The sequence below is a fragment of the Sturnira hondurensis genome, unplaced genomic scaffold (genome assembly GCF_014824575.4).
Source record: "Sturnira hondurensis isolate 20B ecotype Veracruz unplaced genomic scaffold, ASM1482457v3 Scaffold0000880, whole genome shotgun sequence".
Classification (NCBI taxonomy): Eukaryota; Metazoa; Chordata; class Mammalia; order Chiroptera; family Phyllostomidae; genus Sturnira; species Sturnira hondurensis.
In genome coordinates this window covers 22,879,461-22,905,383 of record NW_028073511.1, presented here as the reverse complement: position 1 = coordinate 22,905,383, position 25,923 = coordinate 22,879,461, and the positions used below count along the sequence as shown (strand labels likewise).

The 25,923-nt window shown below is 46.2% G+C and overlaps 1 protein-coding gene across 5 annotated transcripts in view; it reads right to left on the bottom strand.

Annotated features, from left to right (window-relative positions):
• AKAP8L (A-kinase anchoring protein 8 like) overlaps positions 1-24,921 on the bottom strand; it is a 33,394-nt gene extending 8,473 nt beyond the window's left edge. The window contains exons 1-13 of one of the 5 annotated variants that reach the window (XM_037055652.1): positions 24,786-24,919; positions 18,429-18,503; positions 13,824-13,856; positions 13,504-13,561; positions 13,321-13,401; positions 11,039-11,492; positions 10,848-10,944; positions 10,682-10,752; positions 10,337-10,400; positions 9,338-9,446; positions 7,748-7,889; positions 7,537-7,642; positions 7,188-7,318 (exon numbers count right to left, since the gene is read on the bottom strand). In XM_037055652.1, the coding sequence (XP_036911547.1) occupies positions 7,188-7,318; positions 7,537-7,642; positions 7,748-7,889; positions 9,338-9,446; positions 10,337-10,400; positions 10,682-10,752; positions 10,848-10,944; positions 11,039-11,492; positions 13,321-13,401; positions 13,504-13,561; positions 13,824-13,856; positions 18,429-18,503; positions 24,786-24,918 (1,554 nt within the window). In that variant the 5' untranslated portion in view covers position 24,919. Of the gene's footprint in view, positions 1-7,187; positions 7,319-7,536; positions 7,643-7,747; positions 7,890-9,337; positions 9,447-10,336; positions 10,401-10,681; positions 10,753-10,847; positions 10,945-11,038; positions 11,493-13,320; positions 13,562-13,823; positions 13,857-18,428; positions 18,504-24,785 lie in introns of all 5 variants that reach the window. The other 4 variants (XM_037055672.1, XM_037055682.1, XM_037055642.1 and 1 more) reach the window with 4 other exon arrangements.
• Between the last annotated feature and the right edge of the window lie 1,002 nt (positions 24,922-25,923).

Here is a 25,923-nt window from a genome sequence, read left to right as displayed (position 1 = left end):
CCCGTGACCCAAGCATATGCCCTGACCAGGGAATGAAACTGGCAACGTTTTGCTTTGCAGGACGTTGTCCAACCAACTGAGCCACAGCAGTCAGAGAATCAATTGTTCTTTTTTTTTTTTTTAAGATCTTTATTTTTAGAGAGGGTAAGGAAGAGAGAAAGAGAGAGAAACATTAATGTGTGGTTGCCTCTCATGTGGCCCCTGCTGGGGACCTGGCCCACAACCCAGGCATGTGCCTTGACTGGGAATCGAAACTGCGACCCTTTGGTTCGCAGCCTGCACTCAATCCACTGAGCTATGCCAGCCAGGGCTCAACTGTTCTTTTTAAAAATTTTTCTTTATTGATTAGAGAAACAGAGAAACACTGACTGGATGTTAAACCTGCAACCTTGAAGTAAGGGGACAACACTCTAACCAACTGAGATAACCAGCCAGAACTCAACTGCATTTTTAAATATTTTGTATTTCAGAGAGAGGGAAAGGGAGGGAGAAAGAAAAGGAGAGAAATACTGATGTGAAAGAGAAACATCAATTGGCTGCCTTCTGTAAGGTGCCCTGACTAGGGACCAAACTTACAACCTAGGCATGTGCCCTGACCTGGAATCAAACTAATAACCTTTCAGTTTGTAGGACAATGCCCAATTAAGCCACACTGGTCAGGGCATAATTGTATTTTTATACACATGCAAAGAATAACCCAAAAGCAGAATTAAAGAAAAACAATTCCACTTACAGTGGTATCAAAAGAATAAAACATTGCCCTGATCCCGACCAATGTAGCTTAGTTGGTTGAATGTCTTCCCACAAAGCGAAAGGTCGCTGGTTCGATTTCCAGTCAGGGCACCTGCCTGGGTTGCAGGCCTGGGTCCTGGGCTGGGGTGTGTAAGAAGCAACTGATAGACGTTTATCTTGCACATCGATGTTTCTCTTCCTCTCTTTCTCCCCTCTCTAAAAATAAACAAACTCTTTTTTATACTTCCTTTAAAAATTTTTCATTTATTTATTTTTAGAGGGGAAGGGAGGAAAAAAGAGAGGGAGAGAAACATCAATGCGTGATTGCCTCTAGCATGCCCCCTACTAGGGACCTGGCCTGCAAACCATGCATGTGCCCTGACAGGGAATTGAACCAGCGACCCTTTGCCTGGCAGGCCAGAGCTTGATCCACTGAGCCATACCAGCCAGGGCTAAAAATAAATAAACTCTAAAAAAAAAAAAAGGATAAAATACTTAGGAATAAATTTAACAACAACAAAAGAAAGTGTCAAACATACTTTAAAACCCTTATTTATGGATTAGAAGACAATACTGCTCAGATGGCAATACTCCCCAACTTGATTTGGGAATGGAACACAATCCTATTGCAATACCAGCTGGCTTCTTTATAGAAACCAGTAAGTTCATCCTGAAACTCATAGAAACTCAAGGATCACAGACTAGCCAAAACAATCTTAAGAAAGAGGAACAAAGTTGGAGGATTCACACTTCCTGATTCCAAATCTTACTACAAAATTATGATGTGCTACTAGCATAAGGACAGATATACAGAACAACAAAACAGAATTGGGAGTCCAGGAATAAACCCACACTGCTATGGTCAACTGACTTTTGTTGACAAGGGTGCCACAACCATTCACAGTTGGTAAAGAACAATTTCTTTAACAAATGGTGCTGGAACAACTGGACCTCCACCTGGAATATAATGAACCTGTACCCTTACCTCACACTATGAACACAAATTAACTCAAATGGAGAAGAGATCCAAATTATAGGAGATAAAACCATAAAGCTCATATAAATCTTTGTGACCTTGAATTCAGCAATGGTTTTTAGAGATAATACCCAAGCATAAGCAACAAAAGAAAAAAGATACACTGAATTCATCAAAATTAAACTTTTGTGCTGCAAGACACATCAAGAAGGTGAAAAAACAACCCACAGAATAGGAGAAAATATTTGCAAATCCTATGTCTGATATGAGACTTGTATCTAGAATACAATAAAAACTCAACTCATCCCTGGCTGTTGTGGCTCAGTTGACTGAGTGTAGCCTGCAAACCAAAGGGTCACTGGTTTGATTCCCAGTCAGGGCACACGCCTGGGTTTTGAGCCAGGTCCCCAGGGAGGGGATACGTGAGAGGCAACCACACACTGATGTTTCTCTCCCTCTTTCTCTTTCCCTTCCCCTCTCTCTAAACATAAATAATTAAAATAAACTTAAAAAAACACTTCAATTCAAAAGCACCACACAATTAAAAAATGAACAAAGGATCTGAACAAATATTTCCAACTCCAAGGAAGATAGACAAATGGCTAAAAAGAAAAAAGCCTATGAAAGATGCTCAATATCATTAATTATCAGGGAAACGCAAATACAAAAATACAACAGATACCATGTTGCACCCATTAGCATAGTTAGAATCAGGACGTCAAATAACAAGTGTTGATGAGATGCGGGTAACTCAGAACCCCCAAACATTGCTGATGGGAATATAAAGTTGGTGTAGCAATTTCAGAAAACAGTCTGGCAGTTCCTCAAAAATTAGTATTTGACCCTAACACTCCACTCCTAGATACATACCCCAAAGAAATGAAAATGTATGTCACAACAAAAAGTTGCACACAAATATAATAATGTTGGCTATTATTTATAATAGCCAAAAGGCTGGAACACCCCAAATATCCAAACTCATGAATGAATAAACCAAATGTGATATACCCATATGAGATAGTATTTTTAGGCCATACAAGTTCAGATACATGCTACAATGTGAACGAACCTTGAAAACATACTAAGGCAATCACATAAGACCATGTATTATGTGACTCCAATCATATGAAATGTCCAGACTAAGAAAATATGTAGAGACAGATAATAGATTGCAATTGCCTATCACAGGGGAAGAAGCACTGAGGGTTGGGGAATAATGGAAAAAGGGCCTGGGTCTCTTTATGAGGTAATAAAAATGTTCTGTAATTGATTATGGTGGTGACCACACAACTGTAAATATGTTAAAAATTACTGAATTATAGGAGATTAAAAAGTACGAAGGTGGTAGTTACAAAATAGTTGCGGGGATATAGAGTACAGCACAGGAAATGAAAGTCAACAAAATTATAATAACTACATATGGTAAATATGGATACTGGAAATATCAGGGTGAACACCCTGTAAAGTATATGACTATCTAACCACTATGTTGTTTACCTAAAAGTAGTATTTACCAAATAATATTAAATGTCAATTGTAATTGAGAAAAAAAATTATTGAACTATACACCTGAAATGGCTGAACTATATAGTATGTGAATTATATCTCAATAAAGCTGTTATAAAAAATAATAATAGAATGTCTGGCCAAGATGGAGGCGTAGGTAGACATACTGTGCCTCCTTGCACAACCAAATGTGATAAGAACAAGAACAAAAAATTAGAAACAAAAAAGCACCCAGAACTGACAGAAAATTGAACTGTGTGGAAGTCCAACAACTATTCATCCAGACCAGTAAGAGGGGTGGAGTCGATGGCGGGCAGAGGGGTTGAGGCAGGAAAAAGCAGTGGCTTGTGGACCCAGGTGTGCAGGCAGTGGTTGGCAGACCCCAGGTGCAGGGTGGCAATGAGCAGACCAAGTGAGCCGCGCAAAGTGACTGGCTGACCGTGGTCATACATTTGAGTGCAGATAAACCAGGTGAAAATGGGCAGCGAGAAAGCCAGGGTAACCTAGGGCCCCAGCACCTGGAAATAAAGCCTAAAAGTACTGATTGAAAACACTTGTGGGGGTTGAGGTGCGGGGAGAGACTCCCAGCCTCACAGGAGAGTTCATTGGAGAGACCCATGGGGTCCTAGAATGTACACAGGCCCGCCCACCCGGGAACCAGCACCAGAAGGGCCCAATTTGCTTGTGGGAAACAGCAGAAAACACTGACATCCAAGAGAGCAAAGCAAGTATCATTGTAAAGTCTCTGACCCCATCCCCACATTCAGCAACCCAGCAACTGGGTTGCCCTACCCTGGTGAGGGGTAGGTAAGGTTCTGTCCCTGACTACATAACAGGCACCACCAGACCAAAAAAAGAAAAAGAAAAAGGCTCAAACAGAAGAACAGATCAAAGCCCCAGAGCCAATACATTAAAGCGACCAAGAGACAGCCAACCTATCAGATGCACAATTCAAAGCACTGGTGTGATCAGGTTGCTCACAGAATTGGTTGATTTTGGTGGCAAATTAGATGGAAAAATGAAGGCTACAATAAGTGAAATGAAGGAAAATGCACAAGGAACCAATAGTGATGGGAAGGAAACTGGGACTCAAATCAATGGAGTAGACCAGAAAAAAGAAACAACCGAACAGAAACAAATGAAGAAACTAGATTTCAAAAAAATGAGGAGAGGCTTAGGAACCTCCAGGACATCTTTGAACATTCCAGCATCCGAATCATAGATGTACCAGAAGGGGAAGAGGAAGAGCAACAAGTGGAAAACTTTACTTAAACAAATAATGAAGGAGAACTTCCCCAATCTGGCAAAGGCAATAGACTTCCAGGAAATACAGGAAGCTCACAGAGTCCCAAAGAAGTTGGACCCAAGAAGGAACACACCAAGGCACATCATAATTACATTACCCAAGGTTAAAAGGAAGGAGAGAATTCTAGAAGCAGCAAGAGATAAGGGACAGTCATCTACAAAGGAGTTTCCATCAGACTGTCAGCTGATTTTTCAAAAGAGACCTTACAGGCAAGAAGGGGCTGGGAAGAAGTATTCCAAGTCATGAAATACAAGGACCTACATCCAAGATTGCTCTATCCAGCAAAGCTTTCATTTAGAATATAAGGGCAGATAAAGCACTTCTCAGATAAGGTCAAGTTCAAGGAGTTCATCATCACCAAGCCCTTATTCTATGCAATGTTAAAGGGACTTATCTAAGAAAAAGAAGATAAAAAAATACGAACAGTAAAAAATAAAAAGACAGCAAATTCACAGTTATTAACAACCATACCTAAATGAAAAGCAAACTAAGCAAACAACTAGAACAGGAACAGAACCACAGAAAAGGAGATCCCATGGAGGGTTAGCAACAGGGGAGTGGGAGGAGGAGAGAGGGGGAAAAGGTACAGAGAATAAGTAGCATAGACAGTAGGTAGAAAATAGACAAGGGGAGGGCAAGAGTAGTGTGGGAAATGTAGAAGTTAAAGAACTTATGACACATGAACATGAACTAAAGAGAGGGAATGTGGGTGGGAGGGGATATGCAGAGTGGAAGAAAATGAGACAACTGTAATAGCATAAACAATAAAATATATTAAAAATAATAATTAGGCCCTGACTGCTGTAGCTCAGTGGATTAAGCGCGGGCCTGTGAACCAGACGATTGCAGTTCGATTCCCAGTCAGGGCACATGCCTGGGTTGCAGGCCAGTTCCCAGCAGGGGACACACCAGAAGCAACCATACATTGATGTTTCTCTTCCTCTCTCCTTTCCTTCCCTTCTAAAGATAAATAAATAAATATAAAAAAAGAAGGCAGTTCCATTTAAAAAATAATAATAATAATACTTAGAAGCTTTCTCATTAATTTATATAGTCTAGAATTTAAAAATATAGAATATTTTTTTACTTTTAGAGAGGGAGGAAGAGAGAGGAAGAGAGAGAGAGGGAGTAAAACACCAATGTGAGAGAGAAACACTGACCAGTTGCCTCTCACGACCTAGGCATGTGCTCTGACTGTAATCGAAGCGGCAATCTTTCGGTTTATGAGATGATGTCCAACCGAGTCACACAGGTCAGGGCAAAAATATACAGTATTTAAATTGTATTAAATTATCTATATAAACCAACTACTTCTGGTACCTTGTTAAGTTTCTTTCATCACCCTTCTAAACCCCTCTATGGTTTCTAGTTGTTACGGCTGTTTTTCTTTCTTTTTCTTTTAACTTCTTAGGGTCAGTTTTGAATTTAGATTTTGCTAACTATCACTTCACCTAGATTTTCCAAAAGTCAATGCCATGCACTGTCCACCCTCTGCAATCTGCTCTCTGTTCTCTTCCTACCTCTTATTAGCTCCCAACCCAAGAATCGGACCTTGTAGGATCCCTCCAGTTTCTCTGTTGCCAAAGCCAATGGGCATTTTCCCTCTTTCTAGCTCTCTTAATGGCAAATACTCAGCCTGCATCTCCTCAACTATCCAAGCCAGACCCTTAACCTCATCTCACTGTTGAGAATCACCACACTGAGAAAGACCAGAGATGAATTTAATGCACATGAAAAAAAACTGATAAATGCTATTTCCTATGGCTCCCCTTGACTTCTATCACCTACTCATAAATCCCTTCGGGCCCCTCTAGGGTGATGGCAGCCAAGCCTCTCTCTATCTCAGGCCCATCTTCTCAATTCTCTCCCTACTGTACAGGCCCCTCTAACTCCACCTGACCCCTACAGCTTCCTCCAACCCACCATGTCACCACCCATTAAACAAAACAAAACAACTCTCTCACTGCCCACATACTCTGGCTTCTGTGCTAGGCACTGAGGATCCACTGAAAAAATTAAGACAGAATTTGTTCAATTTCTTGTCAAACTTGTTCCTTTATCTGTACCATATTCTGCCCTCTCCATCAGGGCAGCACCAGTCCCCTAGGTATTCAGGCCAGAAATCTGAGATACCCCAGACTCCTGGTCACTCCCTCAAACTGACCTCCTGCTTGCCCTCTTAAACAGATCTTCTATCCTGCTGTTCCCTTCATAGGCACACCTTTATGCAGCAGCCCATCATTGGCTCCAGCTTCCCTCCCATACCAGGTGCCCAAAGTCTCTAGTCCAACACCAACACTAATCCTGTTAGGCACCCACTTACAAACTTTGCTGCCTATGGAAACAAGTTCAGACCCCTCAGCCCACTCATCATGAATATCAGAAGTCCAACTTTTCCTCCAGCAACATGTGTACTGTACACTTATGTTTGCTTTCTGAATCTAGTCTGGCCATTGGCCCCTATGCACATGGAGTTCCCCATATCCCACAGCCTGTTTGCTCCTTTCAATCCAGCTCTGATGCCGCCTTCTCCAGCAGAGTCCCCATTTCTCACCCTTGTCTGTGACTACACTAGGCCAGAAATGTCTGTATCTACCTGTACCCTGCAGTCCCTCACTAGAAGGCAGATTATGTAGCCCTAGCATCTCCCATAGGATGGCCACTCACCCTACGATTCCGGTTATGATCCACAGTCTTGAGGTGCTTCTGGATGATCCCAAACTGCATGGGAATGAAGAGGTCACAGGCTGCACAGTGGGCTGCCTCTACCTTCTTTACAAAATGCTCCATGGCAATTTCTGTAGGGGAAAAAGGAGTGGGTTGCCACTGGCACCAGGTGTCTAAGACAGACCCAAGAGTATGGGAAAAACACAGACTAGCTCCTCACTTCATCCTGTGAGTTCCTGGGCTATTGAGCCCAAGGCTATTCTCACAAACCCTCTCTGGGGGAAGAGGGAAGTCATGATCAGAGGGCAGGTTGAGGCCCTGTCATTGGAATGAGATGGAACCTTCTCACCTTGTGTCAGATCCTGGTCTCTGTAAATCTGCTGGATCAGACCATCAAGGTCCTCTACGGTTTTTCGGAGTTCCTCTGTCTTCTTGGTCTTGTTGGTGACGTACTCCTGCCAGAGACAGCGAGGAGAGAACCACACCAAAGTTTGTGTGGGCCGTTCTGTGTCCTGAAGGGACTGGAGAGAGAGGAGCAGCTGTGCCGCTTCAGGGCTCACCTGCAGAAAGTCAGCCGTCTGCTTGGGAAGCTTGGTGCCTACGTACTTAAAGTGCTCCTTGTGGAATTTGCTGTCGAGGTGGCTGGCCATCTCATCCTCATAGAAGGTCCGGTACTTGCAGAGAGAACACACAAACTGGATCCTGCCACAGGAGGGAAATGAGGGGCTGAGGCCTGAGTGTCCCATGGAACAGCGCTGTCACCTCACCCAACAACCCAGCTGTGAGCCCTGAACAGGCTCTGCTCATGGGCCTCTGAAGTGCAGTCCCAGCAGGGAAACAGGCTAGGACCAATGGGGTCGGGAGTAGAAAGGGACAGAACGTCTGTTGGCTGTAGTTACTGCAAAGTAGGGGACAGGGGAGGAGCTCTTCCTTCCTACAGGCAGGAGGCTGAAGCAGCAGCTGCTGCAACAGGCAAGGAGTCGCTGGAAGGTAGCCGGAGGGCCTCTCTACCAAGGCTGGGCAGGAGCTTGTGCACTTGGCCCAGTCGGAGACCAGAAGGAAGGACACCCTGGCATGAGCCAGGTAGCCCTGAGGTGCAGAGTGGAGTACGCAGTCCTGAGGCAGGGCCCAAAAAGGTGCTGCATCTTCCTCCTGGGGTCTGGGGGACTGAGAGGCCCAGCCCATCCTCTGCTCAGAGTGCTTGGGGGTGGTGTCGGGAGGGATGGGAGGCAAGCAGGCCTGGGCACCTGCTGCCTCATCTTCCTCTTCCAAGAAGAGACCAGTCTGAGCCAGAAGGAGGATGCCTGCCTGGCCTGCCAGAGGGCAGCCTGGAGTCACCTGAGCGAGGTGCTCTGTCTGGGCCTGGTGTCCACAGCAGAAGCCTGGGGTCTGGGGAGGCAGGAACAGGCCGCCGTGGCAAGGGGCAGAGGAGGCCAGCCGCCACCGAGGCTTCGGGGCAGGTCCCTACCTCTGCCGGACGTCCTTATCTGGGCCACGGGGTCAGCTTTTTCTGGAGAGCCCAGGGGGCCGGGCGCCGGTGAGGCTGAGGAAGGTCCAGCAAGAGCAAGAGTCTGAGGCGGAGGAGGAGGAGGCAAGCGCCAGTACGGGAGCCCTGAGGGCAGACAGACCCAACCAAGGGGCGTGAAGGGCTCAGCCACAGATAGAACCGGCCTGATAGGGCCAGCGGACAGGGCAGAGGGCAGGCCCGAGGCTGCCACAGCCCACAGGTGCTGCCATCTCTCCTGGGTACGGCGGTGGCCTCTTGGCAGCTAGCTGGGGTGGCACAGGTGCCTTGGACCTTGAGTCTCTGATGAGCTGGCCCCCTCCCGCAGGGGCATTAGGCCCCCAGTGCACCTCGAGACTCCTGCGCCAAGTGACTAAGCACCGGAGCTTCTGGGCAACGATGCTGAGCAGTGTCTGGTCTCAGGCCAAAGACACCAGTGGTCACCAGGTGGCCTCAGAGAGACAGGGGATGAGCCAGGCCTTGGAGCTGGGCTGGGTGGGAAGCAGGGTCCATGCACGGCCGAGCAGGTGGCAGCTCCCAAGGGAGGCCAGAGGGCGATGAGGTGGCAGAGCTATGGCCCTGCTCTCCTGGCAGCAGCCCCATTGTGAAGCAGAGGCAAAAGGTTGGGGAGGAGGGAGCTGGTTACCTTTCTACCATGCGGTCTCGCTGCCGCTTCTTCTGCTTGTCCTGGCTCTTCTTGCCTGCCTGTAACTTGCGCTTGGTCTGGCTGCTCTCATCCTGGGTGCTCAAAGACCCTGTAAGAACAAAGGAGCATAGCTACCAGCTTGGCTCCAAGAGGTCAGGGCAGGTCTTGTGGCCTGTAGCTATATCACCTGCCATCTAGTCCAGGGCATCCGTTTTGAGAGCAGCTGCTTCAGCAAGGCCTCTGGCCTTGAGCAGGTGGGTACCCTGGGCTGGACAGGGAGCAGTTTTGGCCTAGGTCTTGGCCTTAAAAGGGGAAACACACACTGACCCCACCATTCTCTGGGACACTCACACTCTGCAGAGTGGGCCACCAGGAGGCTGGAAGGTAAAGAGAGGCCAACTTGGCGGGGAGAGCGTGTGTGTGGAATGCAGTAAGGCTACAGCTGGGGTCTAAGTGCAGCCCCCAGAGGCAAAGACCCCAAAGCTTACATGGCCCTACCCATCCCCACTGGACACCACGGCAATAGCGGGCTGACGCTGGATTTACTGTTAGGTACCTGCTGGAATTCATCACTTGGGTGGGAGAACATGGACTCCCAATACAGGGGATGGATAGGAGCTAAGGGTGAGAACATGCAAACCAGAGCTGTAAAAACTGTCCCAAAGGTCCCAGCTTAGACACCAGCCACCGAGGACTTAGACTTCACATTACTAAGGGACCGAGGGCAGGAGATGTGCCTGGGGTTCACCCATACTTTTGTTTGCTGCCCCCATCTGAAGTCAAAACCAATGTGCTAGGAGGGGTCATCACCACCCAGAGCCTCTCTGAAAACAGGGACAGAGTAGAAAGGGGCCAGAGAAAGAGGAGCCCCCTGCCAGCCCCACAAGGGAAGGCCCAAGCTGGGCATGTTTAGGTCACAACCCTGCCCTCAGCTGGATGCCTCCTACAGTGAGCACCTGGAAGACCTGCCACAATACACAGACCACTCAACAGACTCACCCTTGTCTGCATCCTCTTTGCCGTCTTCCTTTCCCTCTTCTTTTCCCTCTTCGTCTTCTCCTTCCTAAGACATGATTTCAAAAACCCAATGTCAAGCATTTGCAGTTGTTCGCAATGGCTATAAATGATAAGGCCCTGAACATGACAGGTACTGGGCCATGTGCCACACACCTTCCCAGCAGCCTTGCTCCCTCTACCAGAGCTGCCTCCCTGTGCTGACCATGCATGTGTGCAGAGCTGCCTCAGGCCAGCCTGTGAAAGCCCTGTTCTATGGCTCAGAGACTCAGGCAGTGCACTCTTCCTGGCACCCCTGTAGATGAAGCACGCAGGACCAGAGCCACTTACCACTCTGGAGCCCCTTTCCACCGTGTCTGCACCTTCAGTGCCATCAGCAGCTTCCCCTTCAGTGCCCTCATCTGGAAGAGGAGACACATTCAGCCCAGGAGTTCCAGGGGCAGGAGGTAGCAGGAGGTAGGGACAGTGACCAGTGACAATGATGACCTTTGCTCACCATTGTCCGAGTCACTGTTGTCTGAGCAATCAGTCCGGGAGGCCTTGCTGTCTGGCTCATCAGGGCTGCCACTCTGCTTTCTCTTCTTCTTCTTGGTCTAGGTCAGAAAGAGGAAGCTGGGTCAGGGCAGGTGGCTCTGAGCTCCTTGTCCACCTAGTCAGGAGGCAGGAAGGAAGACCTCTTCCACTCACCCGGAAGTCAGCTGTGGTCCAGGTCTTCCAAGTCCGCCTCATCTGCTTCATGCCATTGCCAAACCCGAAGCCAAAGCGGGAGCTGCCTGGGAAGGCACCCCCGCCTCGCATACCCTGGAACATGCCATACTCCGGGATGATGTTCTGGGAGAAGAGGGAGGGCAGCCTGGAGGCACCAGGCATGCACTGGCCCCGGGCCCCCATGGGGTCTTCCCACATGCGCCCATAGCCTGAGGCCATTGGCCGGCTACTTCGGGAGTCCCGGGCCCAGCCCTGAGCCCGTGGGCCAAAGGTGTCGCTGCCACGCATGCGAAACTGGTCTCGGTAGGCATCATACTGGCCCTCGTAGGCCATTTCCATCTCAGGGTCAAGTTCGCCATAGTCGTAGCCCGACCGGTAAAGGTCACGCTCACTCAGGACAGCCCTTGAGTCGCAGGCCTCGTAGGAATCATATCTGCAGAGGCAGGTGGCAAGGATTAGGGAGGGCCTCAGGTCCTGTCGCCTTTCCTTTCCCCCAACCCCCCGTCCTGGGGATAGGAAGCTCTGTTCCAGTACCCACCCACCTTGCTAGAGAGGCTCAGTGTTGAGAAATGCCAGATAAAAGGCCTCTCAGGAGCAGAGGTCTAACAGTAGGGATGGCCCCCTCAGCTGATGTCCCCAAGCCTGCATGTGGACAATCACCAGCCTGGGGACCCTAAAAAGGACTGAGGACCGGGGTGGAATAAGTCTTAGGGACACTGCAGACCCCTTAACCCTCTGGAAGCACGTGCATTTGTCTGTGGTAGCCACTCCACCCAAGGCTGTTCCTTGGCAGAGGCGGAGCTGAGCACCCAAACATCCTCTGTCACATGAAATGCCTGTCTAATGATGGGCTGATAACACCCATGAGAAACCTGTACTGATCTCATCCCTCATGGGTGAGGGAATCCCCAAACCCTCCAAAGCCCCTCATTACTGATAAAGAGAAGGAGAACAAATGGGAAACGTTTCCCAGGAAAAATGCTTTTATTACATCAACCTGGAACCATGGGGGGAGGAGGAGGGAATCGAACCCTACATAGCAATGAGAAAGGTAGGCTAAACCTCCTATGGCAAGAGACAGGGCACTGCAGAAAGCCATTCTATCCGTGGCTGTGGCCCACAGCCCCACAGGCCAGACCCTACTTGTCTCACAGGCACAGGAAGTGGCCAATGCTACCCAGCTGCCACTGCATCCCTCACACCTGGATCCAGGCTGTGGCAAGATGGTATACAGGCAGCAGCACAGGGGCCACATTGCCACCAAGACAAGAACCCAGCCCCCTCTGCCTTCAGCAGCCTCAATTTCAAGCACTGTGGCTGTTGGCATGAGGGCAGGGGTTGTGCCTCAGGTTCCTCCAACAATTTTTGCTTTCTACGTAACCCACTACGCAAGCAAGTCCCTCTGCCTCCCAGTGGCCCTGGGGATCACACTTGACCTCACCAGTGACCAGCCAGGCCCCTCCTTGCTTGCTGCTCTCCCCATTTGTCAGGTGGAACCATTAGACTTCACCTTGTGCTAGAAATCCATTTGCCCCCTCACTGAAGCTTCTTGCTAGAGCACAAGAATTCCTGGGCCACCACCAGTTCAGACAGTGACAAGTGCCTACAGAGTGATGCTGTGGAATAGGGCAGGTCTGGGTGCCAGGCCCAGTTCCACCACTTACTCCTGGGTGCCTTTGGGCAAAGGTGTGACATGCCTGTGCCTCATGTTGCCCATCTGCAGAACGAGGACAGGGCAGTTCTTCACAGGGTACTTTGGAGGCTCAACAGGTGCACACGTCTGTCAGGTACTGAAGGGCAGCCAGGAAGTGTTCACATCTGCCCTGTCTCTTATGTAAGAATGGCCCAACCCACTGTGCTCAGCCCCACAGGCTCATCCCACTCTTCAAACCCAACCCATCTGTCCTGCCCTGACAGCGGGAGTATGCAAACTCTTGTGCAAATTCTAAACGGTTGTCTCCAGAGGTAAGGGCTACTTAACACTCTGCTCCTAAGAGCCATTTGGAGGGTACAGTAAAACCAGCCTGGTTTGAGGTTGTTCTCCTCCGCTACAAGCTTGGGGAGAGGCTGGCCACCAGGCAGTGGGGCAAAGCCAGAGAATAGTGTACTGGACCCCAGCAGAGTCTCTGGGAGCCTCAGCAAGAGAGTAAGGAGGGAGGAAGCAAACAAACACATAAGCGGTTCAGAGAGGGAGAACGCAGCAGGCAGCAGGCAGGAAGAGCCCCTACAGAGCCTCAGCCCCTAGGTAGGTACCCACTCACCTTTCTCCACCTGAGCTGTACATGCTTCCTTGTATCATGTCTGTCTCCAAGTGCGGCACCATATCTAAGCGCTGGTTAATTCTGGACAAAACGGAATCAGCACTGGTGCTACCCACAGCACTAGGGTTTGCATTTGTGTCAGAGCTAGGCATTTCCCAAGAGTTTGTAGTGGCTATACCGTACCCATAGTTGGTGGTGCTATCCTGGCCATAGCCATAGCCATAGCCATAGTTCTCGTAGCCTGCAATAGGGAGGGAGAGAGACAGACAGAGATGGCCGGGGCAGGGAGAAGAGGCAGAGACAAGGCCGAACACAGACAAAAGGACATTTTCTGTTAGAGACAATCCAGGGACCTTAGCCACCCGAGGAGTTCTCCTGTGAAAGAGCAGGCAGCCCAGAGTCCCAAAGGCACCCATCCCACCTGATCAGGCTGGGCAGTGGCAGAAACATACAACCAGCTCAATCCCAAGGGAGAGGAGAGCAATCATGGAAATGATACTTGCCTCTGTTTGTCCCAGAATTCCAAGTTCCATATCCTACAAAGAGTAAAAGGGTAGTTACCTCTTACAATACAATGAGAGTTTAGTTCAGGAATGAAAGAAACAATGACTTCTACTATCTGGCTGTAGGAGACTGAACCTGTCCTTAATTGAGAAGCCTGGAGCTTGAGAGGACCAGATAAATGATCCAGGCCACTTGCTGCCCTGGTGCTCCACTTTCTGGGGTCTGACCTGACAGGTACTGGGCCAAGCTCCAAGGAGCTTCCCCTTCAAAACACTCTCGGCTAGCACACTCTGGCCTGGCACCCAGACCTGCCCTACTCTCGGAATTTGGCTCCCATACTTTCTTAAGGACCCAAAATTGGAAGATTACCCCTGTTCCTGGCTAAGCACTGATCAGAGGAAAAGGAGAGTGGTTCCTAGTGCCTCACATAGATTCTGCTGTACAAGAAGCTCAGCACCAAGTCCACACCCACTCAAATTGTGGGTCATTTCACTCAAATTGTGCAACAAAGTTCTGTGGAGTAGAGAAACTGACCATGCTAGTCCCTCAGATGTCAGGAAGGGCACCAAGCCATCAAATTGTATGAGTGGAACACATCAGCAGAGGGAAAGACAAGACACAACTCCAATCTGGATTATAAACTAAACATGCTCTGTAGTTTATCACAGAACAGGTAAAAAATGCATTTCTTCAGGAACACAAAGCCATTTAGAACTGATGAAATATGAAGTTAAGTGGGAACTGAGTCAAGCAGACATGCTTCCTCCACAAGGGAATCCATGAAAAGACAATCACCTTCCCAGTGTCTTTGGTAGACAGCCCAGAGTCATCTACTCCTGGTTCTCTCTGCCCTGCAGAGAGGCCATGCTCATTCCAGAGCAGGACCAAAGTTCAGTGAGATGGCAGCATAATGAATGGCAGAATCCACCCACAGTGGAGCAAGAAAATACACACTGAAAAGAACTAGGCAGAACGTGGTACAGATTGAGATCCTTCTTAATCTAGTGCACAAATAGAATGGGGAGGTGTCAAAAACCAGCAAGGGACCTTAGATGACCATTACATTTAATGAATGTGAGCACAAAAGAGCTCATGAAGCAAAAAAGCTCTTCATCTGGGGAAACCAAAGCAGAGGCTTCTCATTCACTCACTTATTCAAAAACTATCATCTTGAGCACACATTGCAGAGCCTGGCAGATGTGGGCACTGCTCAAGCCCAGAGCACGGCATGTTAAAAGAGACAATACAAACCAATGAGTGGCAATCGACAGTCAGGAGTGGCAAATCACATAACGAGTGATGGGTAAGAAGAGAGGCTGGCAAAGCTACACAAGGAATAATGCACTTAGCCCTGGCAGCTACGAGAACCTAGTCATGTGGCTCTTTGCACAAGGGACAGTGACTCTAACTATTCAAAAGGAAACAGGACTGGGAGGCAAGGCAGACCCATTGAGGCTGTTAGTGAGGCTGCTAAGGACCTACCAGAACAGTGAGGAAGCACAGGGAAGGAAGGAGTGGACACTGCCTCTGTGAACACAAGCACAGGCTGCTGGCTGCTATGATGGGCTCAGACAAGCAGTCCCTATGTACCAATTGCTACGCCCAGAGCAACCCCAACTCCCTGATGAATTCCCCAGGTGGGTCCTTTCATGCAGAAACCTTTGTTCTACCCTATGGCATTTGAAGACACAACCCTCACCCTCCAAGACTTGTTCCTTCCAAAAGAATATCCAAACTCACTTCCATTCCCAGAAACATAAGATCATTTGTTAACAAAGGGAACTTTTAGGACATTTCGTTTTAAATTATTTTCTAAATCCTCACCTGAGAACATACTCACTAATTTCAGAGAGAGCAGAAAGGAGGGAGAAATGTAAGAGAGAAACATCAACTAGTTGTCTTTCATATACTCCCTGACTAGGCACCAAACCCACAACCTAGGCATGTGCCCCAACCAGAAATCAAACCCGTAACCCTTTGGTTTGCAGGATGATGCCCAACCAACTGAGCCACACCAGCCGGGGCCGGGACATACATACATACATACATATGCATATATACATATATATATATACATTTTTTAAAGAAACAAATCAGAGAAAGGAAATGGTCACAGTAAGCAATACTTATAAAGCAAAAATAAATTCAGTGAAAGATCTCATGTAGGCACCAAAAAAAGAATCTATTGAGCTTTATGTAGCACAAGGAAATTTGCTATAGTAAGAAAAATAAAGCAGGATATACAATTCTAGCCAAGTAGAAATTATTCAACTACCTAAGATAGGTATGCTGATACAAGTTAAATACTAAAATGGTGAGATCTTGATGGAATATTTTTCAAAATGTTACTTAAATGTTGTTATATCGTTTCTGAAATTTAAACCAGAAAGAAAAACAAAACTGTCACTATACTTTCACAGCATGATTGTCTACATTAAAACAACAACAACAAAAAACACTCAAGCAATCTATAAGTTATTAGAATAAGTGAGTTTAGCAAGGTTTATTACAAAGTCAGTATACAAAAATCAACCCAATCTCTACATATTAGCAATGAACAACTGAAAACTGAAATTTTTAAAACTATCATTTACCTTAGCATTAAGAAAGACTTAAGTGTAAATTACAAAATACGTGAAAGACCTATGTGTTGGAAACTACAAAACACGAAAGAAAGAAATCTAAGATCTAAATAAATGGAGTATTATGGATTGGAAGACTTAATATTGTTAATATGCTAATCCTCCCAAACTAATCCATATATTCAAGGCCATCCCACTCAAATCTCATCAGGAATTTTTATAGAAATGAATAAACTGGTTCTAAAATTTATATGCAAAAAAATCAAAGGAACTAGAATATCCAGGTCAATTCAGGAAAAACAAATAAACCTGGATGACTCACATTAACTGATGTCAAGGCTTACTATAAAGTAATCAAGACAGTGTAGAACTGGAGGGTATTTAAACATATAAATCAATGCAACAGAATTAGAGTACAGTCACAGATTCATACATACATGTTCAATAGATTTTTAACAAAGGTAAAAAAGAATCTTGACCTATACTGCACACTTTGTAAAAATATTAACTCAATGGGTTGCAGGCCAGTTCCCTGCAGGCCAACTCCCAGCAGGGGATGCCCGAAAGGCAACCATACATTGATGTTTCTCTCCCTCTCTCCTTCCTTTCCCCTCTAAAGATAAATAAATAAAATCTTAAAAAAAAAAAAAAGAATCATCACTCCTTGTTCAGCACCTTTCTCAGGTTTCTTTAAAAAAAAAAAAAAAAAAAAAGTAACTCAAAATGGATCACAAAATAAATGTCAAACACAGCCCTGGCTGGTGTGGCTCAGTAGACTGAGTGTCGCAGACCTATGAAGCAAAGCATCGCCGATTCAATTCCCAGCTAGGGGACAATGTTGGGTTGTAGACTAGGTCAGGTCTCCAGTTAGGGGTGTGTGAGAGGCAACCACACATTGATGTTTCTCTCCCTCCCTTCCCCTCTATCTAAAATAAATAATTTTTAAAAGTCTTATAAGTAAGTAAATAAATAAATGTCAAACATAAAACTACAAAGCACCTAAAGAAAAGAAATTTTAGAAGAAAATCTTTGTGACCTTGGGTCAGGCATAAATTTCCTACAAACCCAAAATCACAACCTATTAAAGACTGATAAATTGAAATGAAAAATGAAAAATGAAAAATTTTTCATCAAAATGAAAAATTTGTGTTCTTCAAAAGACACTGATGAGAATAAAGAGAAAAGCCACAGTCTGGGAGGAAACATTTGCAAATGGTACACCTGATAAAATGCTTATACCCAGAATACATAAACCAGAGGGAAAACAATTCAAAAAAGATGTGCAACTTGGTACTGTGATTAAAAGGGGTGAGGTAAGGTAAGGCAAGGTAAGGCAAGGTAAGGCAAGGTAAGGCAAGGTAAGGCAAGGTAAGGCAAGGTAAGGCAAAGTAAGGCAAAGTAAGGCAAAGTAAGGCAAGGCAAGGCAAGGCAAGGCAAGGCAAGGCAAGGCAAGGCAAGGCAGGAGATGGAAGCCATGCAAACCAAGTTTCTCCTCATTTATGAAATACCTGATAACTCCTCACCCAATCTTAAAATATTTTAAGTCTCTCGGTCCTGTAGGGAGTAACTGCTAGTAGTCAGGCAGCTCACTTATGTCTATTTACTCAGTGAGGGAATGTCTGCATTGTAGGCTGTCTTTCCCCACACCTTGGTAGTAAGACAAACAAACCATCTCAGCAAACAAGGCATTATCCTTATTAATTCCAAAGAAGGCTCCCTGTCAACTGACAGGCCATGAAAAGACTAGCTTTATCAAGCTGAATGAGATTTAGTACGTCTGTCCACACTTGAGAAATCAAGCAGCAAATTCCCTCAACCCTACATGCAAGGAGCTGCCTGGCTTGCAATGGCCTGACATCTCCAAAAGCTTGCTAGATTCAGACAGGCAGCGTCTCTGGCACAGCAGTCCCATACACTACCCTGGGGCTCAGTTAATGGCTTGGTTTCTGCTCACACCAATCAGGCTGCTCTGGCACTAGAAGGCACTCATCCACTCTCTGGTTCCCAGGGGCCCACACTTACCATAATCACAGGTAGGCTGAGCACTTGTGTCTGAGTACGTTGACTGCAAAGTGGTTTCAGATCCCTGGACAAAGCCTAAACACATGCAAAGTGTGGTTAATTTCCCCAAATAAGCCATCTGTTAATGACCTAAGACTACCCTTTGGTGTAGACTGACAGGTCTGCCCCTCACAGGAAAGCCACCAAAAACTCTAGCTTCTGAACCCTTTAAATTACACCTCCAGAACATATTAACCAAATGGAAAGGCGGACTATATTTAGCTCACTGCGCCAGAAGAATTGGATAAAAATTTTCAAATACTTGAAACCAGTAACCCATTTTGATAAATGAGTACCCAAAATATCATTCACTTAAATGAGGAAAATGCGCGTATCAAATTAGTGATTATTGCAGGTGAGCTATCTCGGATTTAAACAAGGATGGGGGTTATTTTTGAACAATGTTAATACAAATATCTTTTCTCCCCCAAATCTCAAACCAAAGCTGCTTTGTATTTTTAATTTTCCTATAAAAATGTATGTATTACAATTACCTTTTGAATGTAATTATTTGGGTTAGCATGTTTATATAGAATAAATATTACATACATATTATATCCTGTTTTCTCAACTATTTCACAGCTTAAAATGAGTTAGTTCCAAGCAAGGAAAATTTGAACCTTTTACAGACACTACTGCTCTTAAATGCTTATTGTAACAGACTATGATCAATCCTAACACTATCCTTAAAACTACATCAGGGCCCTGGCCTGGTAGCTCAGCTGGCTAGAGCATTGTCCCCACACAACAAAGGTTGCAGATTTGACCCCTATCAGGGCACATACAAGAATCAACCAATGAATGCATAAATAAGTAGAACAACAAATTGATGTTTCTTCTCTCTTTCTAAAATCAATTAAAATAACAACAAAAACCTACATTAGCCCTGGCCAGGTGGCTCAGTTGGTTGGAGCGCTGTCCCATACACCAAAAGGTTGCAGGTTCGATCCCCAGTTAGGGCACATACCTACGTTACAGCTTTGATCCCTCATCAGGGTACACACAGGAGGCAACTGATCAATGTTTCCCTCTCATATCAATGTTTCTCTTTTGCTCTCTAAAATCAATAAACATATCCCTGGATGAGGATTAAAAAAAGAAAACCTAAAGTAATTTTTAAAAATGATTTACCCACAACACGGAAATTATGACAGATAACCATAAGAGGCAATATGTGCCTATTTTCACCAGAACCAACTCATGACCTAAAAATAAAAGCCAGGACCTCCAACAGCTTATTTAGAACAAAAACATACACTAAGTGCCTTTCCTGGAGTGGGCATTCATGTATTGTTGACAGTCTCTCTAGTTCATCTCTTAAGACCATAGCCACAAAAATGACAGCAACAGCAGCCAATACTCAGTAAGGATCTCTTCCACAGGGTGCTAAGAGCTATCTCTGCATTATTTTATTTTGTCTGTACCACAACCAACAAAGAGGACAGGGCTATGATTCCTTACCCTGCAATCCTATAGTCCAAGAAGGTCTGCAAACCAAGTGTTCTCCTCAAATGTGGTACAATACTCATTCGGGAGCAAAAATGACCTGTGAGAACAATTTTTCTTTATACCACTAGGTATAAAAATAATGTGTTTAATTATTGGGTGCTAGCCCGCATCCCAATGTGGGTGCTGAGGAATGTCCTTCTCTCAAGCCGGAATTCCGAAACACCCATCACCAAGGATTTCAAACAAGGATCAGTGGACCCACACATTAATTTCCAGAGGGAACTGAGAAGAGGCACTGGGGAAGGAAAAAGCCTAAAGTATACAAACCCAACCTTTTCAACCTTCCCTAATTAAAGAGGGCAAATTCAGTCCTTACTGGTGTGGCTCAGTGCATTGAGTGCCGGCCTGCAAACCAAAGGGTTGCTGGTTCAATTCCCCATCAGGGCACATGCCTGGGTTGCAGGCCAGGTATCCAGTACAATGCAGTGAGTGAAAGAGGCAACCACACACTGCTGTTTCTCTCCTTCTCTTTCTCCTTCCCTCCACTCCTCTCTAAAAATAAATAATCTTTTTAAAAAAATTTTTTAAAAGATTTTATTTATTTATTTATTTATCTTTAGAGGGAAGGAGAGAGGGAGAGAAACATCAATGTATGGTTGCCTTTTGTGTGTCCCCTGCTGGTAGTTAGCCTGCAAGGAACCGGCCTGCAACCCAGGCATGTGGCCTGACTGGGAATCGAACCGCGATCGTCTAGTTCGCAGGCCCGTGCTCAATCCACTGAGCTACGCCAGCCAGGGCTAAAAAATTTTTAAGTAAATAAATAAAGAGGGTACATTCAGCCCTGACCAGGCAGCTGGGCTGCTCAGTTGAATAGAATATTGTCCCATCATTCTGATACACCAAGATTGCAGGTTTGATCTCTGGTCAGGGCACATACAAGAATCAACCAATGAAAGCATAAATAAATGAGACAACAAATTGATGTTTCTTTCTCTTCCCCCCACTTCCTCTCTAAAATCAATTTTAAAAAAAATTAGAGAGGGCACATTCAAATGGATTCTCTCCAGGGACCAAGTAGCTTCCTGAGATACCTAAATTCTAAGCATTGATGAAACAGATCAAAAAACACTAAAAGCATTCTTCATGTGTTTCACCTATGGGAAAGCCTCAGTGTAAAAAGGTACCCTACACCGGCTTTCTCCACTGTTTGCTTGAAATAGCTTCTGGAAACCTTTTTGTTCAGCAGTCAGGCCATCAACAATATGGCATCAAACTAGGTAATGTGGTTTGTTAAGTACTGCAGCTGCAACTGGAACCTACCACAAGCTGACAGGAACACACTGCACGAAAGCTGCAGAGCAAAAGCTCTAGGTCTACTCAGGGGAGAGGGGCCTTGGTTCGTTCTTCCCTGGGAAAAAGGGAAGGCAATCTATGCAGCCTTAAGAGGTCAATGGCAACCTCTGCTCGAATTCCATCCTCCATACATTAACCTTCTGTTCCACAACACTGTCCCCAGGTCAGGACTTTCAGTAGCCAGTTATGTTCTACCTGTGAGTAAATTCTTTCTTGTCCAGTTCATACATCATTCTCTTTTTGGTTTGATGAAACCAGTTTGACCCACTCTGGGTGAAAAATAATCAAGTTTTTGGTCCTATAAAGCTAAGGGTCAGACCATGGATTTATGGTAACTGCATCATAGCTGTCTCCTCTTGTCCAGCCTCCCTGACATCTTTTTCACACAAAAATAAACAAAGCTTCTCAGTTTATTTTCCTTCTTTTTCTGAAAGGGGAAACTATGTGCTGGAAACCAGCCTCCAAGATGGCCTCTAATGATTCTTGCCTTCTGCCATTACGTTGTCCCTTCCCAAACTGATAGAGGTGGTCAGTGTAACCAGTAAGATTGCAAAAATGACTGAGTATGACTTCCAAGGCTTCTACGCTGCGTTCTCTCAGATCATTCACTCTGGGGGAAACTAGCCACCATGCTGTGGGGTTCCTTCAGTAGGACTGTGAAGAGGCCCACATGGTGAGGAACCAATAGCCAACATCAAACTACTAGTCATGTGAGTTTAAGTCACCTTGGAGATGGGTCCTTCAGCACCTGTCAAGCCTTCAGTCCAGACTAATACCCAAAATGTAATCTCACCCTGGCCAGTGTCACTCACTTGTTTGGAGTGTCATCCTGTACCCCCAAAGGTTGTGGGTTTGAGTCCCAGCACATGCCTAGACTGCAGGTTCAATCCCTAGTCGGGGAAGCCTTCAAGAGGCAACCAAGAGATGGTTCTCTATTAGGTTAATCTCTTCCTCTCTCCCCACCCCTCTCTAAAAGCAATGAAAAATGACTTCAGGTGAGGAATTAAAAAAAAAAAAAGTAATCTCACAAGAGATCCCAACCCAGAACCATCCAGCTAAACCACCTGTGTGTTCTTTCACAGAAACTGTGAGATAATAAATGTTCCTATAAAAAGACTGGTAACATTTAAGACCTTTGTTTGAAGGCCTGCTCCTGGCTTTTTCTGTCCTGTGTGTTTCCACTGCTCTCATCTTTCCCCTCAGTGCCAGAGATGGAGACTCTTTTCCCGAGTACACATAAACTAAGTTCAAAAGCTGGACAAATTATCAGAAAGATAATTTATTTTAATTACATTCTATTAGTAATAGTAATTATAACATTTGCTCCAAGGTCTCCAGAACTTCTCCTTAAAAGCAAAATGGTTGTCTGAGATACAATTAAAGTGTCTTTGACTTTAGCGGTCTGCTTTTTAAAAATTAAAGACATTATAAACCTACCATGGTTTTCAGTTGCTCAAGATCAAGGAAAAAAACTAATCATAAACTCATTAGCTTTGTTAACTCAGTACTCGCTCAAACTCAGAACCTACAGGATCTGGAGTTCAAATTCAGACTTGGCCATTAGGGACCTAACTCAAGTTTCCTTGTCTATAAATATAAATGCTTCATTTTTAAGTTGCCCCACAGTACCTAACCATTCCTATCATGGCTTCTTCAGCAGTCTTGCCCCTAGACACAGAACTGTCCTCTAGTTCTTGGTAAGATCTGGTGAAAAAGATTACATCTCAATTACACAGATGTCAGTAACAACCCTAATGACTTTCCTCCTGAATCAGGAAAGTTACAGAAATGCTTGGGCAGGGTTGCCCAATTACTAATGCATTACTAATTTGCAAGCCAGATGATTCTTTTCTTTTTTGAAGAATTTATTTACTTACTTTTAGAGAGAGGGAAAGGGAGAGAAAATCATCGATCAATTGCCTCTTGTACTTGCCCCAACCGGGGACTGACTGGCCTGCAACTCAGGCATGTGCCCTGATGGGGAATCAAACAAGCAACCTTCTTGCTTTTCAAGCCAATACCCAATCAACTGAGTCACACCAGTCAGGGCAAGTGAGATAATTCTTTGTGGTGGAAGCCCATCTTGTACACTGTAGGATGTTTAGCAACATTCCTGACCTTTATCCACTGGATGACAGTAGCACCCCTCCTCCCAGACAACGAAAAATGTCTCCAAACATTGTCAAACGTCCCCCAGAGGGTATAATCACCCCTGGTTGAGAACCACTGGGCTATGGGATGATTGCTCCTGACCTGGGAGGCCTGGCACCACCTCCTTGAGGAGACCAACATAAAGCAGCCTACAGAGGAGCCACAGGCTTAGGTTCCTTTCTCAGTTCCCAACATTCCAGAGTAGAATCCTGGTTACCGGGCAACCACACGTGTTCAGCCTAATACTCCCATCAACGGGGGTGGGGGGGAAGGGGGAGGTGTGGTTGTCGGTCGCTACTGTTTGAGCAGCCTCATTGGTTACTACTACCAAGACAAACTCAGCAGTCCAACTCACCCAGGGACGATTTACAATTGCCCAAGCATATCCCTGGCGCCCCTCTCTGAACTCATCTACCCTCCACTTTGCTCAAGTCCCACTGGCCTCCCTGGAAGACCTTTTAAGGAGCCAGGTAGCTCCAGCACCGTGCCCCCACTCCCGGCCTGTGCGTCGAGGGCTCCCTAGGCCAGATTTCTTAACTCCCTTACTGTAAGTCCGGGAGTTAACGCTCTGCTTGAGCGTTACCTTTTTAGAGATCTCCAACCAGCCCATGTAATAGAACAACCCCCTCGGAGTACTGACCAGCCTAGAATATATCCCATATTCATTTGTTTGCTTGCTTTGGTCTGCCTCGGCCTATAAACTGCTTGAGGTATTTTTGCCAGTATTTCAGTGCCGATCCAGCACCTGACAGGATGAATCGGACAGATGGTGAATGAATTACCACGGCAACCAGCCATTCCGCTCAAGTCTCAGGCTCAATTCCTCCTCAAGGCCCAAACTACCGCTAAGTCCAAACCCTCCAAATATTTACTCTTCGCCCCGGGACCCGTGCCTCTCCCAGCCCGGGGCTCACAAGGGGCCGGGGGGGGTGGGGTGGCTGCGACATCTTGCAGGGACACTATGCAGGGGAGGGTGCGGCAACGGCGACAGAGGCCGAGCCCGCTGACTGACCCAAAGGGGCTAGACGTGAGAAAGGACGACCTGTGGTTGCTAAGTTTAAGGAAGCCGGGCCAGGAGCGGAGGTGGTGAAAGAAAAGACGTCAAGTCCCGAGGCTGTAGCCCGCAGACACGGACGACAGAAGCCATGACCTCCGGCGGTCCGGAGCTGGGACGGGAGGGTGCAAGCACAGAGAATTGCGGAGCCGAAGGTTGAGGAGCGCGAATCTTAGGCGACCGTCCTCGGCGCCATTTTGTGACCGCAGAGAGGGCAGTATCAAGGCCTCGGGGGAGGAGCGGGTGAGCCCGGCGCGGCCTTGGTACGTCCCAGTCCCTGGAGACCCGACCCCTAACCCAGCCGGGCTCACCTGTATAGCTCATGGCAGCGGCGAATACTACACTTGAAAACTCGGACAGGAGCACCGCACATCGGACGCCGAAATACACGACACAATCCCACAGGCTTTCTGCACATAATCGAGCCCCGCCTCCCAATTGCATTGGCTCACTCCCGGTTCTGGCTTCACGCCTATTGGGCCACCACGCTGTCTATACCAAACGCGGAGGGCGTTGCCAACCTCACGATAGCCCCACCCTATTCCCCCCTACCCTTCCGTTACCTCCAACCCGCGGTGATTGGCTAAAATAAGCAGCTCTGGAGGTGGAGTCCTGTAGAGTTCGAAGGGGCGGAGATATGCACTCTGGAACACCTTAAGGCTCAAGAGCGGCGAGTGGAAGGTCTGTACCTACTAGGCCCACCAGAGGGAGCCGGCTCAGGCCACCGGGGTGCCGTGTCAGCCTGGGCTATTTCTAACATCTCTGGCCTTCACCTCCAAAAGGAGAACGGTAAAGTCATGTTGCAATGAAAATAACTAAGCGCCAAACAAGACGCTGGGCACAAGTTCAAGCATGTGAGACAATATATGTAAAGCAATCAGTCTAGTGCCGGGTGTACCAAATGTTATATTTTGTTATCAATGGTAGTATAACAATAGCAAATATATTTATATAGCATGTTTATATTTTATATGTAATAAGTGGATTGTTTCTCATCTTGAATGCTTCCTCACGCCTGCAAGGACCTTTAATAAAAATTTCTCATTCCTGGCTGGTGTGGCCTGATGTATTGAGTGCCTTCAGCCTGTGAACCAAAAGGTTGCTGGTTTGATTCCCAGGCAGGGCACATGCTTAGGATGTGGGTATGCGAGAGGCAATTGATGGATGTTTCTCTTGCACATTGATGTTTTTCTAACTCTTTCTCCCTTTCTCTATCTGAAAATAAAATCTTTTTTAAAAAATAAAATAAAAAATTCTCACTTAAAAAGATAAGAAAACTGAGACTTGGAATTCATGACTTGCTCAAGATCCTTCACACTTAAGGGTTAAAGCTGGAACGACTCCTATAAAACCTTCTCGGTGGTTCTGGACTTTAAGAGATCCTTCAGTAGCCAGGCCGGGCTCCAGCCCTGTCCACACCACCATCACGGGATATGTGCCATCCACTGT